Source organism: Gopherus flavomarginatus, chromosome 8 (assembly GCF_025201925.1).
Source record: "Gopherus flavomarginatus isolate rGopFla2 chromosome 8, rGopFla2.mat.asm, whole genome shotgun sequence".
Lineage (NCBI taxonomy): Eukaryota > Metazoa > Chordata > Testudines > Testudinidae > Gopherus > Gopherus flavomarginatus.
The window spans coordinates 23233733-23251933 of NC_066624.1; the positions used below are offsets into that span (position 1 = coordinate 23233733).

The 18201-nt window shown below is 42.6% G+C and overlaps 1 protein-coding gene across 2 annotated transcripts in view; it reads left to right on the forward strand.

Moving 5' to 3' along the window:
- Positions 1–18201, forward strand: part of MSN (moesin) — a 76554-nt gene that overhangs the window by 14320 nt on the left and 44033 nt on the right. The window contains exon 1 of one of the 2 annotated variants that reach the window (XM_050964661.1): positions 17494–17590. The exons of the other annotated variant lie outside the window; for it this stretch is intronic. Within the exon in view, the coding sequence (XP_050820618.1) occupies positions 17585–17590 (6 nt within the window). The 5' untranslated portion in view covers positions 17494–17584. Of the gene's footprint in view, positions 1–17493; positions 17591–18201 lie in introns of those variants that run through there. 2 annotated transcript variants of the gene reach the window in all.

Sequence of the window (18201 nt, forward strand, 5' to 3'; positions counted from 1 at the left end):
AACTCTTGATGAGCAGGGAGTAACATGTTTTTTATCAGTTATGATATCAGTAACATGAAAAACCTTAACTTATTTTCTGAGAAGTATGGAAACTTACAAACAAGTATCCTTCTTTTTAAGCTGAAGCATGCTGTCATGTGGCCCATATGCCTTCCAAAACTGACAGCACCTTGTTTTTTCATTTTTTTAAACCTCTTTAAAAACATATTGCTTTAACTTTTAAGTGAGCCACTCAAGATCATAGAAAACTGGAAGTTCCATATTTCAATTGATAATTCTTGAATTGGTGTGTCTGAGTCTCCATGGTATCTGTCTGCATCATCACTTGGTGTAGTGCCAGTTGCTGTGGTGTGGGTGTCTACTGTAGTACACTGTTACCTAGCTGCAGTAACTTTAGAAAAATTAATACTGAAAGAGGGAAGGATTATAATGCTTTGTACCTCGCTGTCTCTTATGGTTTAACTCTAATAACCTTTGGCACTTCATATGTTATCTCAAGCAAGTATCATCAGAAATGATGCATCAATTTGCATACCCCCATGTTGGAACAAAGGATTGTCTTAGGAGCTTTCATCGCCCTCTTAGGAAAAAATTCCATTTTTTTTTCTTTAGCTCTATAACATGTGCTAAAGTGCCTGTCCTGAGCTATAAGTGCCTCTGGCATAACATAAAAATATAACTAGACAAATGACCAAATGCTGTTCATCCCAAGTTGTAGAATAATCAACCAAAGATGAAGTGAAATACTAAAACTCCACTCCTTACTCAGACCCCAAAACTCTATCTTTACAAAGAAAATGGGTGAGATACTCACCATTTTTTGTGAATATGGCAAATAACTGACAATGCTAAATCACTAAGATGGGGAAATTTGACACACAATCCTTGCACTGTTTCAAGCTCTTTACCAAATTGGGGTGGGGTGTGTGTGTCTCCTTCTGAATTAGTGCTATATTCTGCTCTTTGTGTGGGTGTTAACCAAGCATAGGTGCTTCTGTCAATAAGGACCAGTGCAGCTTGTTCATGGGCAACCTGTAGCTACTGGTCTCAGCTCTTTGGGCTCCTTGGACCTACTGTGGAACAAGTTGATTTGTTTTCTGTATGACTTCTTAAACATTCCAGTGTGGAATTCTTAAATTTAATTGCACATCTAGAAACTAGCTTCTAGTCATGAGCATAAAACCCACTCAGCAAGTAGGTTTGATTTCTTTTCTTAGGAGCTGTATTTTGCTTCTGTACTTAAAGTATGAAAGGTGGTCTTCATTTCAGCTGGAATATTTTTTTTCTGAAAGGTATGAAAAATACTTGAGTGGCTATACTCTCCTAAACAGGAAGCTTGTGCCAATGACCTTTAAAGTAAACTTGATGCTGTGCACATGTGCAACCCCTTCTCCCAATACCCCTAAACTGATAACTAGGACATAATGCTATTGCTGTAGTGTTCACAAACTGTAGTGAAATATACTTCAGGGTGCCTAAGCATTTCTCTCCAACCGCCCTCTTTCAGTTACTTGCAACTTTCTGAATATCAACTGTTGGATGAAATGTTCTTAGCTTGGTACCTGCGTGAGGATAGGACTATATGTATGGGAGATAGCAATGCTAACCCAGTTTTCCCTATAAGCAGCCTCTTCAAACAGGTCTAGTACCAGAATGGTTGGGGGACAGTCAACATTGAGCAGAGAATTGCCTTGAAGATGTCTCTTCAGTGTTTCAGTTGGAATAGTTTTTTGATTTGGCCCTGTTGAGCTTGAAAATCCTCCATGGCTTAGGGATAGAGTAACTTTTTAACAGTAGTCCTTTAGGACATTTAATAAAAGGGGGAAAAAAAGGACTAGCTCTGTTTGCTGCTAATCTAGCATGGTGAGGTCTGTGTCTTTTTTTTTGTATAACCTTTTTTATTGGTATGAATTAAGAGATCAACTTTCATTGGAAATAGCCAGATACTGAACAGGCTGCCTCTGCTATCCAATTCATTTTCTTAGCTCCACCACTGCAGCCGTGTTTGGAGTGTAGACGTATCCTATCGTGCCATAGAGTAGATGCTTCCTACATTCATGGAAGGGATTTTTCTATCACTGTAGATAATCCAGCCACCTAAGTAGCATAGCTAGGTTGACAGGTGGAGTCTTCTGTTGACTAGTCTGTGGATTAACTATAGTGCATGGGTCTGAATCTTTCAGAACCTGTGGGGGCCCCCCCCAGCATTGTAGCTAGGAGGATTTAAATTTTAGGGGTAGGTCAGGGCTCAGTCTTTGTTACTCTAGCCTCTAACAGGTCTACCCTTGTCCCCACTCCTCACAAAGATGAGGCTTGCTAGACTTGCTTTAACCTGTGAGTTGAGCTAATATTGAAATAAAGGGTTTTGTTTTTTTTAAATCCCTAGCTCTGCTCGCTGTGGGCTTTGAAACACTGAGCTGATAAATCTGTACATGTTTCCACTTCTCTTTCAGATTACATTTCCAGAGTAGTACAGGGCTTTAGCAGTGACTTTTAGTGCAATTGCATGGCTAAAGCCCCATGCTTCTAGGTGTGCAAAAATCCTGATTCCTGGTCTGGAGGGTTAATACAGACCAGCATATCTGCTTTCCTAGATGGCTGAAAGGCATTTTAATAGCAAAAACTTTATGGAATCTTTACATAATGCTAAAGCAGTGATCAGCATTGCTCTTGATTGGAGAAGTACAGGCCTGTACTGTTTTGGAAGTGATGCAGGCCCTTTGGCTGTGGAAACTGTTACTTTGTTTTTAAGATGGAGAGTGCCTGTGTGATACTGTAGCATGTGCTTGTTGTGAGTTGTGTCTAAACTGATTCAATTTCTTCAGTGTTCCTTTAGAAGTTGCATTGTTCAAATACAATGAATGAAGGTGAGACTTCACAATGACTCATGCAGCAGGTGCTTTCCCCCACCTCTTATTGTTTGTCTTCCAGCTTCGGTTTTGGATTTCTCTTCAGGGCCCTATCCCAACTGACTTTTAAAAAGTTATAGGTGGCTTTTGTTTTTGTTTTTGTTTTTCCCCCTCTACTCCCCCCTGAGGGGTCTTGGAACACAGTCTTAGCCCTCATCTTTGGGGGAGAGACTTCCTTCTAACTATCAGAATGGACTTCTATAGTGACCATCAATCTTCTGGGTATTGTGCTGTAACTCTTTGCAAAGATACACACCCTTCCCTTTTAGTGGTATCTTTCTGCGTGGGGGGAAAAGTCACCACAGTTCTTGGCACAAGCTCCTCTTCGAGTCAAATTTTATAACTCCATTTTAAAAGGGAGGTAGTGGTGGGGAGAAAATCTACCTGCTCTCTAAAAGGTGCCTCCAACACTTCCCTGTGATCCTTGGCACCTCTTCACCCAGATGCACTGATCACTGCCTCCTCTAAGATGGCATTGGGTGACTAATCTTCTTTCAGCATGGGGTAACGATGCCCACTAATGCTCTTGGGTGGGTCTGAAGAACCTCTGAAATATAACTAAGCATGTGGACCTGTGGATTACAAACTTGAAGTATTGCTTTGAATTCCCTGTTGTGTGTACTTCAAGGCACTAAGTAGTTCATGTTGCCTGTAGAAAGACATTTGGGAAGTGGGTTGTAGCCTGATTGTATGCTTCCGGAAGGGAACTCAGATATTTTCTTGCCTACAGTGACAAGTCAGACCTGAAGGGTGAAAGTAGCTTTGAGTGTTCAAAACTCTTCTCCATCATAATTATCTTCAATTCTAGCCTACTTATATCTTCTGAGACCTTCTATAGAAATGTTACAGAGCAGTTCTCAAATAATTACAGCAACATTTTATTGTAGAGATACTTATAGCTCCACTCCCCCCTCCTCCCAGCCACGGGAACTTTGCATTATCTTAAATAAACCCTGAACCTTTGATCAAAATTAGGCTCTCACCACAGTTTCAGAGGAAGATAATTTTTTTTAGTCCACATTAGTTACAGAACCAGGATAAACAGCTTCTAATGTTCAGTGACTGAAGTGATACAACCTCTTGCCAATGTACCTGTCCCCTGTGTTTACATGAGCAAGTAGTTTTCCCCTTTTAAGCTTACACTATAGAGCTGTTTAAGCCACCTGCTAGGGAGAAGTAGATATCCAATTTTCTGTTAGACTTTGAAACTTATCTGTAGCACTGCTGAGAGGCTAGTATTTCTAAAAATGCTGTAGTGTGTCCACTGGCAGGTGGATCCCTTTATTGGGATCCTCATTGTTTACAGCAGTTGTGGCTGGGAATTTCCTGGGGGAGGAGTGAATCTCTCTTTAAAGAGAGTGGAAAGCTTTAGCAGATTTACAGTGGAGAGAAACCCTGCACTGGCAGGGAGAGGGAGTGGATGACCTAATCAGTCTTCCCCCTCCATTTCTACCCACTACTTAATCAAAAGCTAATAACCCTGCCAATTTATTTCAAACTTTTTTCAAAAAAAGGGTTGTGATTCAGTGTTGCTTACATGTTACCAAATTTTGACTTCCTCCAAGTCCTTGCATTCTGATTCTCAAGAGTGTGGGGATGCTAAGTCTTGCAAACCCTGTACAATACCTGTAAATGTCAAGTATTTTCAGTGCTTGCTTTATAGTTCTCTGGCTTGCTTTTGACAGCTGCCCATCAAAGCCAGCACTCTGTACAATGTTCAAGTCATAACAGCTGATAATAGATTATATTAAGCAGGAGTACTGTTTCAATATTCACATCCCTCTTTACAATTCTAGTCTTATAATCCAGAGAGTATGTGGGGAGGGGGGTTGGCTTTGGGAAAAAAAGCCCTTATAAATTGGCAGTTTATGCATCTAAGTGATCTGAGCATCCAGATGCTACTTTAAAATACCCAAATCTTGCCATCTTCTGAGAACTGGGCCTTGTATGTTTCAAGGGGCATATGAATACCTCTGAGGTCTGAATATGGCTCAGTCTTCAATGTTCTAGGGAAGTATACTCTAGGTTAAGCAGTTTTTCTTAATGAAACAAGAATCCCTCTGGAAAGCTTTACTTTGGAAGGTAACTAGGAGCATATGTATTTTGATTTAGTACAACACCCACCAGTGTAACCAATGCAGCTTACTCTAATTTACTAGAGTACTCTACCAGTGAAGTCTCATTCTTGCATTGCTTCGGTTGTCTACATTAGAGGCTTGCATCAGTGTGACTATCTCAGTGTAGTTACAACAGTGCAAACACTTGAAAATCTTCCTAATATGTAGGCAGGCACTAACATATAAAAGTAAGGTTTGGTGTTGAAAATCATTTTTTTAATAAACCATAAATAACTCTGGGATTATACAAATTGAAGTTAATGGGTGAGGTCAGGACCGTCCTTACCCATATGCAAAGCTTGTGGCTGTGTAGGGCACTGGGAAGTTTGGAAACTTCCTGGTGCTCTGCACAGCTGTGTGCTGCTCCAGCCCCTGCTCTGCCTCTGCCCCACCCCCACTACCCTGAGGTGTGCAGCAGGGCTGGGCCTGCACTCTCCAGCACTGGGAGGTGCAGAGGCCCAGCCCCAGCCACGCTGCTGGGGGGTGTTCCCCCCCCCGTCCCCCAAGCCAGCCCCACTCCTCCCTGCCATGGAGGCCTGGGGCCAGCATAGGGCCCCGGAATAGCTAGAGACAGCCTGGGGTGGGGTGGGAGGCAAAGGAAGGTGGAAAACTTTTTTTTTTTTTAAACTCACAAAAAATCCCACCATGGTTCCTGGTGCTTCAGTGAAATCCTGCCTTGTATGGAGCAACATCATGAATGGACTGAATCACTTCTCCTGAATATGAGACCCTAAAAGAAACAAAGTTAGAAGATTTAACTTTCTCTGGAGATGAAATAGATTCTGGGATTCTCAGAATCTACTTAATGATCAACAGCTTTACTTTAGGTCTCATTGCAGACAAATCTGGAGATATGCCTCATAGACTGGACAGGCACACTCCCACAGCAGGTACATCTGGGTTCATAGTTCCTAGAAATCTGGCTATTGGACAGTTCTAGTGCATATTGAGAAACTGCACAAGTACTTGGTGTGCCCCACCCAGGCATTGATCTTACACTGTTAAGTTGACCTATGAAGATCATAAAATACAACTGACATGCCAGAAGTGACCCCCTCTGTTTGTTGACCAAGAGCTTTAACTAGGTGACAACTTTGTAAAAGGTTTACACAAACACTGTAGAATTATATAGAAAGGGATGGTGTGCTCCTTCACCTTCAGTGTACATTTTATGTACATATGTATTTTCTCTCATAAAAAGCAGTTTTGGAATTTTGCAACTAGAGATGTTTTCCTAAATTTCTTCCTCAAATTTTGGATCTTTTTTAAGCTTATGAAGCTGGAATTAGTCATCCAGTGTAATAAGGCATAGAGTATATCTACACTATGGGATTACTCTGATTTTACAGAAATTGATTTTTGGAAACAGATTGTATAAAATAGAGTGCATGTGGCCACACTAACCACCTTAATTTGGTGGTGTGCATCCATGTACTGACTCTAGAGTCAACTTCCAGAGCATTGCACTGTGGGTAGCTATCTCATAGTTCCCACAGTCTCCCCCACCCATTGAGATTCTGGATTGAGATCCCTATGCCTGAAGGGGGAAAAAACATTGTCATGGGTGGTTCTGGGTACATGTCAGGCCCCCCTCCCTCTCCCTCCATGAAAGCAATGGCAGACAACCATTTCACTCTCTTTTTTTTTTTTTTTTTTTTTTTTTTTTTTTTCCCCTGGGTTATGTGTGCAGATGCCATACCACAGCAAGCATGGAGCCCACTCAGCTCAATGCAGCAGTCATGAACATTGTAAACACCTCACACATTATTGTGCAGTTTAAGCTGAAGCAGATCCTGCCAAGCCAGGTGAGGAGGAGGCGGCAGCGCAGTGAGTGATGAGAATATGGACACAGAATTCTCAAACTGTGGACCTCTTCACTTTGGAGACTATGGTGTTAATGGGACAGGTTCATGCCATGGAACACCAATTCTGGGCCCAGGAAATACCCACAGACTGGTAGGACCACATAGTGTTGCATGTCTGGGATGATTCCCAGTGGCTGCGAAACTTCTGAATGTGTAGGGCCGATTTCATGGAACTTTGCACTGCAGGGGAAAGCAAGACAAAGATGCCAAAATGAGAGCAGCCCTCACAGTTGAGAAGCAAGTGGCAATAGCCCTGTGGAAGCTTGCAATGACTGCAAGATCTCAGAACATTTCATCTCACGTGCGTGGCTTTTTTTTTTTTTTTTTTTTTTTTTGCTGCCTTATCTGAGAGAGCCTTCAGGACAGAGGAGGGAGGCTTGAAAAATTTGCAGCTGCGGGAGGGAGAAAGGGGGAGAGATGTATTTTAAAAATATACATTTTACAGAACAAGATGTTCACTGTGAGAGAGTATACAACACTATTCATATTACATAGCACATGTGATTTCGGTGCATTTTGCATCTTAATATTGAGTGCCTGCGGCTGTGGTGGTAGAGTTGATAGACGCAGGGCTGGGCAACAGAATTTGGCTTGCATGCAGCCATGGTAAGCCATTGTCTTTTGGCTTCTGCAATCTTCATAAAAGCAACACCCTCCTTTCCCATACTAAACAAAGCCTGTTGAGTGCTGCAGTTTTCATGTTAATGTGCAGCAGCAGAAACCAAACTACCCACCCCCATCCAATTCTCTGGGATGATCACCTTACCCCTCCCCCCACTGCATGGCTGGTACCAGGGGAGATCCCTGCTAGCCAAAGGCAAATAGCTCAGCACCAATGGTGCCCCCCCCCCCCCCCACCACTTGGCTAACTGCAGGGAAGGATTTCTTTTCAGTCACAGGCAAACAGCCCCGTAGGAACAACCACCTCTGTCCCCTTAATTAAATTCCCATATTTCAGCCAGGTTATCATGAATGATATCACTCTACTGAGGATAACACAACGAGATAAAGAACGGCTGTTGCTTGAATGCTAGCAAACACCAGGACCATACACTGTCATGCAATGATACCAGATTACTTGCTACTAGCATGGCATGGTAGAATGTCCTACCATGGAGGACGGAATAAGGCTGCCCAGAAACCTTCTGCAAAGGCTGTTGGAGTACCTCCAGGAGAGCTTCATGGAGATGTCCCTGGAGGATTTCCACTCCATGCCCAGACACGTTAACAGACTTTTCCAGTATCTATACTCGCCACGAATGCATCCCAAATTCTCAGGGCAAATTAATCATTTAAAAAAACATTTTTACTTTTGAACCATGTTTTATATTTACAGAGGTACCAAAGGTATCATCTATGGCTTCATGGTCCAGGATACCGGGTTGGGAGGCGACTTCAGTCAGGCTGAGAGAGATTCTGGCTGTTGGAGAATGGTGTGTTGTGCTTTTCACAAGCTCCAGCTCCTCCTCCTCTTCCCCATTCGCAAAATCCTCAGGCATGGCTGAGTACCCCCTCCTTGGAATCCACAGTAAGGGGTGGAGTAGTGGTGGTGCCTCCCCCCCACCCGCCCGAATTGCATGCAGCTCAGCGTAGAAGTAGCATGTCTGTGGCCCTGCACTGAACTGTCCATTTGCTGCTTTGGTTTTCTGGTACACTTGTCTGAGCTCCTTAACTTTCATGTGGCACTGTAGTGAGTCCCTGTTGTGTCCTGTCTCCATCATGCCCTTAGACTTTTTTCAAATGTTTTGGCCTTCTGTCTTTTGGAACTTAGTTCTGCTAGCACGGAATCCTCTCCCCGTACAGCAATCAGATCCAGTACCTCCCATGCGGTCCATGCTGGAGCTCTTTTTTGGTTCTCAGACTGCCTGGTTACCTGTACTGATGAGCTCTGCATGGTCATCTGTGCTGATCAGCTTTCCAGGGTAGGCAAACAAGAAATGAAATTCAAAAGTTCCCGGGGCTTTTCCTATCTACTTGGCCAGTGCATCTGAGTTCAGATGACTGTCCAGAATAGTCACAGTGGTGTACTGCGAGATAGTATTGGCCTCCGGGACCTATCAGATTGTGTCCACGCTAACCCTAATTCAAACCAGCAATGTCGATTTCAGCACTACTCCCCTCATCAGAGATGAGTGCAGAAATGGATTTTAAGAGTCCTTTATGTTGAGGTAAATGGCTTTTTTGTGTGAACAGGTGCAGGATTAATTTGATTTAGCACTGCTAAATTCTACCTCAACTTGTGTAGACCAGGCCATAGTATTGTTGTGTGCTGTGGGACTCTTGTCTCCACACATCCAATGCACTTCAGTCTTCAAAACCCTTACAAGCCTGCCTTGATCTTGTGTTTTGATCTTGCCTATCATGCTTATGAGCTGCTCATAGTTTACTCTTGTGATTTGGCCAGAGGCTCACAGAGCAGTAGACTAGGATCCTAAAATCTTAGTTCATGACTGAATCCAGATTGAAATTTGGGAGTCTCTAGTGATCTAGAAGGCTTGTTTGAAATTTATGCTATTTTAGATACGGAGAGAGTATATGATATGCTAGATCAACAAAGCAAATGGAATGCCCCTAATTAGGGGCAGGGAAATGTTTAAGAGACTTCTTAAGTAGAGAAATAACATTGAAAAATATTTAGTTAGTGGCTGCTTCAGGCCATCTGAAGAGACTTGCCTAGTGTTTACTTAAGCCAGTTTTGGTCTTTCCCTGCATTTTGATCCTAGCTGTTACTAAAGCACATCCACTTAAGCATGTAGTGATCCCAGGATATAAATCTCCTTGAAGTGGCTGTGTCTAGCTTGGATTGTGTCAGCAGAGATAACTATTGTGCATCTGTCCCAATCAGCAAGTACTGTAAACTGATGTGCCAAGCTCCTTTTCACTCCCCCATCTGAGAAGATGAAATCATGCCCCAAATGGCACAGTTCAGTTTTTTCCTCAGGGCTCCTGATTGCCTTAGGGGTTGGCTACACTCGAAACTCCAAAACGCTGCCACAGGAGCGCTCCCGCGGCAGCGCTTTGAAGTGCGAGTGTGGTCACAGCGCCAGCGCTGGAAGAGAGCTCTCCCAGTGCTGCAGGTACTCCACCTCCCCAAGGGGATTAGCTTACAGTGCTGGGAGCTGCGCTGGGGCATTGTTTACACTGGCGCTTTACAGCGCTGTAACTTGCTGCGCTCAGGGAGGTGTGGCTTTTTTTTACACCCTTGAGCGAGAAAATTGCAATGCTGTAAAGTGCAAGTGTAGCCAAGGCCTTAGAAACAAAGATTCAAAACAGCATGATGCAACTCAAAACACTTGTGCTGCCCCTCAGGGCCTTGTGTAGCTGCTTGTCCAGGGTGTCAGCCCTTCTTCCAAGATTTCATACGTAGCTCCTGTGCCCTGTCAGAGCTTCCATCTGACAGGCACAAAGAGCCCCTTTCCTGACTGGCCCTTTCCTAAGAGGCAGGAAGCCTTGTATGTGATTTCACATACGCCATGTCCCTGGCCCTAATCTTGTGCCCTGAAACTTCAGCTCTTTTTAAAAAGTCCAAAGGCCATACTAAGCACACAGATGTGTGCATATTCCCAGCATACATATGTCACACAACTCCAGATCTAGTCTATTTTCAGACAGTTGTCTCTTGTTACAAATATGGAAGGGGACAAATGATGGCAACTACCTCAAGCTGGATTTGGCTCTCCTGAGCCTAATGTTGAACATGTGGTGAGGGGAGATGTCATGTCCTCTTTCCAGAATATGATGGTCAGTCAAATCCAGAAGGGGCACAAAGCTTGTTGGTCTCTGCAAGTCACCCAAGTAGCTGCTCTGTCCCTGTTCTGAAAAGCAATTCTTTTTAAGTGTTTATTTTCAAACCCTAGTGGCACAGGAACTTCAGACAGCAGCTTTATCACAGGAAAGCAAAGGGAGTGTTCATGAAGATTCTATTTATGAGAGAGGAAATGGCAAAAATAGAGGAATTGACTTACTACCCAAGGCTGTGAATAACATTTGCAATAACTGCCGCCATAAATATCTGAACTTGACTATTACTCTGAGGGATCCACCCATAATATTTTCTTTCTGGTTTAGTGTTCCTTTTTTTTTTTTTTTTTTTTTTTTTTTTTTTTCCCCCTCCCTGCCTCTTCATTTAAGAGGGTGGGGAACTGCTTGTGTCCTTCCTGGCTGACTAGCCAGTGGCCACTGTGTTGAAACACAGATTATGACTGCAAGAAGTGATTAATCCAGTATTACTTGGTTAGTTAGGAAGGAATTTTTGCCATTTAACTCACGGAATTGGAATATTCAGACAAACTACATGTAATAAATTCAGTTACCCTCAGCTGATGAATTTTACTTGTAACCTGTTGAAAGGGGCAAGTCCCCCTGCTGGTGGCTAAAACCTAATAACCATGCTTTAAACCTGACACAACAATCTACATGTTGTTGTCCTCCTTCCTGAAAGGAACATAATTACTAAGGATTTTATTATTCTATTATAAATCAAATAGGTAATATCCCCAGAGGTGTAAATCTCTCTAAAACTCACCTTTTATTTGCTGAGAACTAATAATAAATGCTGAGGTAGAACCTCTTTATGGTGGTCCCTGTTAGTGCTTGGTTGTCATAAAGCCACACTACCATAGCTTTGACACTTCTTTTAATATCCATACCAATGGGGAAAAAAGTGTTACTGAAACAAGGAAACCTGTCTCTAATTTGGTGGGATGAATGAAGGAAGCTTCCCATTTCTCTTCCTCCTGCCACCCCTGGTTTTTTAAAAAGGTCTTTAATATAACTTAAAGCATTCTTGACTCTTCATTGGACTGGGATGGTGGAAAAGCCTGAAGCCTTAGCCAAACTGTGGTATGGGTGACTATCTCTAGTGTAAGGCATTCTTGTTCCATTAAGAAACTCTCTTTAGATATTCTTCACATGTAGCCTACTGCAAAAATCCAGAAACTTTGATTTTATATATATATAATGAAGTAGGTAGAATTCCAGTTTGCTTTAATGGTGGCAGGAAAGACTTACCCAACAACACAACTGAGCTTAATCAAGATTCTAGGGGTCTGATTGTCATAGGTGCTGAGTGCCTACAACTGAAGACTTGCATTATCCATTGGCTTCCTCTTAACTGTTTTAAGAGAGCCCAGCTTGGGTGTGGCAGTGCTGCTGTGATAGGTCATTCCCTAACTGGACACTCTATGGCTATTTGCCTCTCAAGATGGCAGTGTCTGCAGAGAAGTATTTTGCTTTTCATCTGTATGAGGGTGGAGTGTACATCCTAAAGGTAAAGTAAACCTCCTTTACAGGATTGGTAGGTGCAGGTAAAGAGCTGGTGAAAAGGGATTAAATGCTCAGTTCCCTCAGTGTGGTGTAAGTAACTTTCATGGATAAAGACCCTGGGTTGAAAAGTTAGCGCTGCTGGAATATAATGTTTTGCCTTTTAACTTTTGGTCACGCTAGTGAAAACTTGAGACTATCCCAGGTTCCTCTTCTAACAAAGACTTCAGCTAGTGGAAGGAGAGACACTGTTTTGGGGAGTCCTGATACAAGTCCTCATTCTCAAGGTACCTAATGACTGGGTGATCTGCTTTGTAAACATTTGTTAGCTGCAGCCCTTAAAGGGAGTTCTTCCAAAGGTGCTGCACTGTGAGACTTAATTATCAGTAATAGAATATCGTTTTTCAGAGCATCTTGCAATATATCTGTGAGGTAAGTGTATTCACATCTTGCAGATGGAGGTGTGAGAGAGTACTGGAGTGCTAAGAGCATAAATGACTTGTGAGATGGTGGCAGGAATGGGAATAGAATTCAAGTCCATGCTCAGTCCTGTGTTTTAGATAGTAATAAGTAGAGAAAACAAATGCAATTCTCTATTGGTGAGGGGAGCTGTGGTAATTGAACATTCATATGTTAACATCTGGAGTATCACTTAGTAATTGCAAATGCAGAATAAGATTATTGCACCAAAAGATGGACTGTCATACTGGGGACATTTAAGTTTTGGGTACTTAAATCTACTTGCCTCTTAGCAAGAGTGGAGACATGCAAATACAAGTTCTTGGTATTTGAATGAGTTTCCTCCCTCCTATCTTGTCATGCCCCTCTGCTTATACACACACCTATCACAATAAACCAAAGTAGAATTACAGGTCTGTCACATCTTGCATGCATTTAACACGTGCAATTTCAGCTTTTGGTGGTTGGCAAAAAAAAGAGAAATAACAGTTTTAATATTGTACCTGTAGTGCAGGAGATTCTGCCCACCATTCAACTCAATGTAATTTTGACTCTGCAGTTTTCACTTTACACGCTAACTGTGGAACGGAGCCCCTGTGTAAGATGAGACTCACCTGTAATCATGGGGGTGCCTGGTGGAGAATGAAAACTTCAAGGAGCCTCTTTGACTAGCAGTTTAACTGCAAACCAGTCATTATGACAAACATAAGATAAGGGGCATACAATATCAGCCAGTGCAGTATGAATTCTGCAGTTTAAAATCTGTTTAAAGTGCTGTTGGTGAGCTCTGACTCAGAAGCACCATGTCCGCTGTAGGGGATTGGAGATTGGACTAACTTGCCTGAGGATCTTTTCAGGGTGTTTTCAATGATTATACAGCTTTTACTATATAAGTGTATGGCAAAGTATAATACAATAGGGTCTTAATTAGGGGAAAAAATTTAAAGGTTAATTCCCCCCCTCCCCCCAGGACAACCTAGAATACTAAGGTAGGATTGGAGTTGCATTAAAATCTGTAAAATGGCCAGTCATGTGCAGAGGCTGCAGAAGAGTATATTGTAAAACACTACAGACTGGATATAAGAAGCCCCCTCACCTGTAGACAGTTGGCAGTGATCCTGTGCAACTGTTTAGAATTGAAAATGGAGGGATCCTTGCAGCTGAACAGATGTAGTCTCTGCCACCAGCCTGTTAGATAAGGCAGAGGGTTCTCTTCCTCTCTGCACCCAATAACCAATGTTGGTACTCAAATAGTGTGGCCTAAGTGGAATGAGGTAGTCCAGAAAGCCATCCATGATAAATAGGCACCTAGTACAGGTAACCTAGTCCTCTAGCAAACATCTGTTGCCCTTACTTCAATGGCCAGGACACTAAGTATACCCCCATAAGAACAATGACATCCAAATGTCATGCGTACTTCATTGTTGCTTTAAATTGTGGGGCCACAGACTCTTAATGCTGACACTGCCCCACTGAGTTCCACTGCAGAAGCAAGAGAATGTCACAACCTGTGACAATGAATGCCCGATTTGCATGTTCACTTCCCTTCATCTCTCTCCCTTCCCCCACCCCTCTTTCTCAGATCCACTTCAAGTAGACTTGTTTTCAGATGCAATCATAAAGTTTTTGAGCCTCGCTGAGGCGGATATGGTTCACTTCCTGTTGTAGTGGGCTGGCCCCACCATTCTCTCAACTACTCAATGCTTTGGAAGTTGCTTTAGAGGTGCAGCTTGCAGCAAGGACAGACAGTTGAAGTCAAAAGCCAACTTTATAGTATCCTGGGAATCTGAAAATCAAATAGTTAACTTGCATTTTAGTTTGTTAAACTTAACAATCCTCTAGCTCCAGCCGCTACCCTGTCTAGCTATCTATAACTGAAGCATTAATGGCTTTAATGAGTATAGTAGTTACCAGTGGCCCTGTATCCCTTTCTGAAAGATGAGTGGTGTTGAGTTTTCCTAGTCCTTCTAGTCTTCTGATGTATCTGACCAACCTGGCTTCTGACCTAGTTCTGCTAGGCAGAAAGCAAGTCTCATTCCTTTTACATGCACCATCAATTACTTGACATCCAGTCAGGTGCAGTCTTCAGATGTCAAATTTACATACTTGTCTCTGGAGTTGGATTCAGCCCTAAAGTGCAGACTAAGATGGCTGAGCACTGCCACTACAAATTGTTCTAATTAACTTTAAGGAATACTCTTATAAAGGAGTGCATACATGCCCATAATAGATTAACTGCGTAATGCTGCATGTTGTATCAAATTACTCTTAAGACTATATAATGTTCTGTGCTAAATACTAGGAATTGCCATACTGGATCCAGAACAGCATCCTGTCTCCAATAGTGGTCAGAACTAGATGTTTCAGAAGAAGGTGCAAGAACCTTGTATCCAGCAGATGTTCTTCCCCAACACATACACTAGTCCGGTGGTCCCCGACCTTTTCAGTGTGGTGGGTGCCTGATGACTAGCCACCATAATGCCACCGAGATATAGCATCGTCAAGAGGCGTCACCACTGAAAATCAGCGGCATTTTGGCAGCAGTGCTTGATGTTGCTGCTTCTCGGCGGCATTTTGGCAGCTGCTTTTCCTGTGGCCAGTAGGAGGGCGCTCATAGATGCCACGGAGGGCACCGCAGTGGGGACCCCTGCACTAGGCAGTCTCCTGATAGCTAGGGATTGGCTTAACCCCTGAAGCAAGAGGCTTCTCCCCAAACTAATTATAATTCTAGATATTCTTGTTGCCATGTAAATATCCAGTCCTGTCTTTGTAGAATCTTGCAAGTCAGTGACATGTGGCAACGATTTCCAGTCTAATTATGCATTTTATTTGAGGCGGGGGGAAGTATCTTGTTGGCTTTGTATTTGTCACCTTCTGATTTCATTGAATGTTCCCTTGTTCTTCAGTTTTGAGACTAGGAGAATAGAAGCTCCTCGTCTGCCTTCTCTACAATGTTCATTATTTTCTTAACTTCTATCGTGTACCCACTTGGCTCTCCTTTAAAAGATGAACATCCCACCCTTTTCAGATCTCTTCATACAAGTTTCTCCATTCCATTAATCCCTTTCATGGTCCATCTCTGAATCTCCTCAAACTCTGAAATCCCCTTTTTGAGATGGACGAGTGCTGCAGACAGTTTTCTATATAAGCCACAATGGTGAGGAGGCTCAGGCTTTGTTTCTCAGTTGTCTATCGAAAATGCGAGGTTGGTGGGCGTGTGGCCTCTTTTTTTTTTTTTTTTTTTTTAGCGTGGCTGACATTCTGTTGCAGTATTGGATGCATCCTAGTTCTCCACTGGCTTCAGTGGCTGGCTGAGATTGTACAGGAGCAGGGGTGACCAAGTACCAGCAGCTGAAGATTTGAAGGGTTTCAGTTTAGCTCTCACTAGACTTGGCTTCTCTGTGCTGCTTATCTTCCTGGGTGCTGGTTGACTGCACCTGATGATAATTAGATCAGCCCTTCAATGACCTGAAAGAAGCTCTTCTGAAAGGGCTCAGGCCACTGTGACCTTCAGTTCCTGCTGCTTCTCCATCCTGTGACCTGGAGATCAGCCTCTACTGCTTTTGTAGGCTGTCCTTTTGAATAAGACTTTTTTCATTACTGGGATGAAGTGATTTTATTTTTAAATTTCTCCCCATTACAGCTCAAACATGAGTTTCTTTTTTTGTCACTGCAATCGTAATTTCAGATTTAGGAAATAAACTCAGACTGATCATTTCTTAAGGTTCTCAGTCATGTTAGTCTGATTTTACATGATACAAGAGCTGTCTATTTTGACATCTGTTGCTTGCATAAAATCATCAGTCTGAAAGTTTGTTTTTTATAAACTTGCCTAGGGGCCAGATTTTTGAAGTATTTAAGCAGCTAAAAAAGCAAATGTTTAGTGGGATTTCCCAAATCACTTAGACCCCTGTCAATGGGAATTAAGCACCTCTTTGTCTTTAGATACCTAATTTGGGTAAAAAATTTATTTAAAGATTTCTCCTCTACTAAAAACCCTCCTGTGCTGTGCACACAAATAGCACAAGTGTCTCAACACTCTCAATAACTAGAATATTGTTACAGGGATACAGTCAACTTGAAATCTGGTTTCAAAAAAATTAAATCTATGTGCAAGTTACAATGACAAAACTGACCTAGAAATAACACTTTGAATCTGTTTCTCCTCTTTAAATTATAGTGGTCATATTAGAGGTGTGTGTGTGTAAGTCAAATTTAATTTTAAGTTTTCATCGTCCATTTAATTTCTCCCTGAAGCTGTCTAAGCCGGTGTGGGGCAAAGACGCTAAATCTTACATTTGCTCCTTGTCCTTAGGGTCTGCACTAAAGTGGGGGTCCAGGAGTCAGTGAGTTCCCATCATGTGCTCCAGTAAAAGAGATAATGACTAGTGAAAATGGAAATGAATGACTGTAAGGGATATACCACTTCTACAGTGATCATAGATATCAAGGTGCATTAGAAAAGTGGGCAAATAACATTCTTGTTGGTTAGAGGAATAAACCGAGACCCAGAGGCAACTCATCCAAAGTCTCACAGTGAGCTAATGGCAAAGCTGGGGATGGAACACATCTACTGACCCAGTCTAGTGCCCCATCCATAGAGCCCAAGGTCTCTAAGAGTAGAAGTAGAGAGGACTAGTGTGTGAAAGTTAAATGGAAAAGCAGATGGATGCAGCAGGCTTTCTTGGGTGGCCATCCGGAGGGTTAATCTTTTTTTTTTCTCCAGGTTGCAATGTGGCAGGGTTATGCTTGGAACCCTGGGTGTGCCTGCCTGCTGGTGTTCTGTTCCCTGATGAGCTTAGGAATATGAAAAGCCCCTTTAAGATTGCTGGAAGGGGGCTTGGTTTAATTAAATGTAATCCCTTCAGCAATTGCAAGCACTTTCATATGACCTAGGTTCAGCTTCACTCCGACACACAAAGAACACAGGGAAGTTTTGAGAGGGAAGGGCTGGCAGTCAAAAAGAAGCCAGATGTCTGTAAGTATCCCTGGTGCAACAGGTGGGGGTGGAGTGGCTTATCTCTAATGTTCCTTGTAGGGCCTGTAGTAAGCAGAAGCACCTGGTTCACTCTACTGTGACTTCATGTCCCTCTGGCAAGCCACTGGGCCTGGAATATGTAAAGTGTCAGGGCCAGGTTAGTTCATCTTTCCAGCCAGGATTAGAATTAATATGTAGTTGTGAGAAATGTCTACCCCTTAAACAACATGTGGGTTTTTGGGGGTAGAATTTCACCCTGATCATGGTGTCCTGGGCCTCCGTATTCTCTACAGAGCTCTCCTTTTGATGCTACTGTTAAAGTCGTCTTTAACAGTTCTAGATTCCTCTTACGGCTTTGCCACATTATGAATTGCTTCCCCATACAATTTCTGTTGGATGTAGTATACTTGATTTCCTGTCCTAATCTGTGTAGTATTGCAACATGCTGTTTAGTCTGAAAATTTCCACCCCAGAAGTGGCTTCATTTCATGGGTGGGTGTAGTCATTCTTGTGTGTATGACACACAATCTGAATTCCTTTATGAATGGGTGAAAGGAGTGTAAATGTGGCACAGTATTCTATTTAACTTGATTCCAAACTGTCCATGAGAA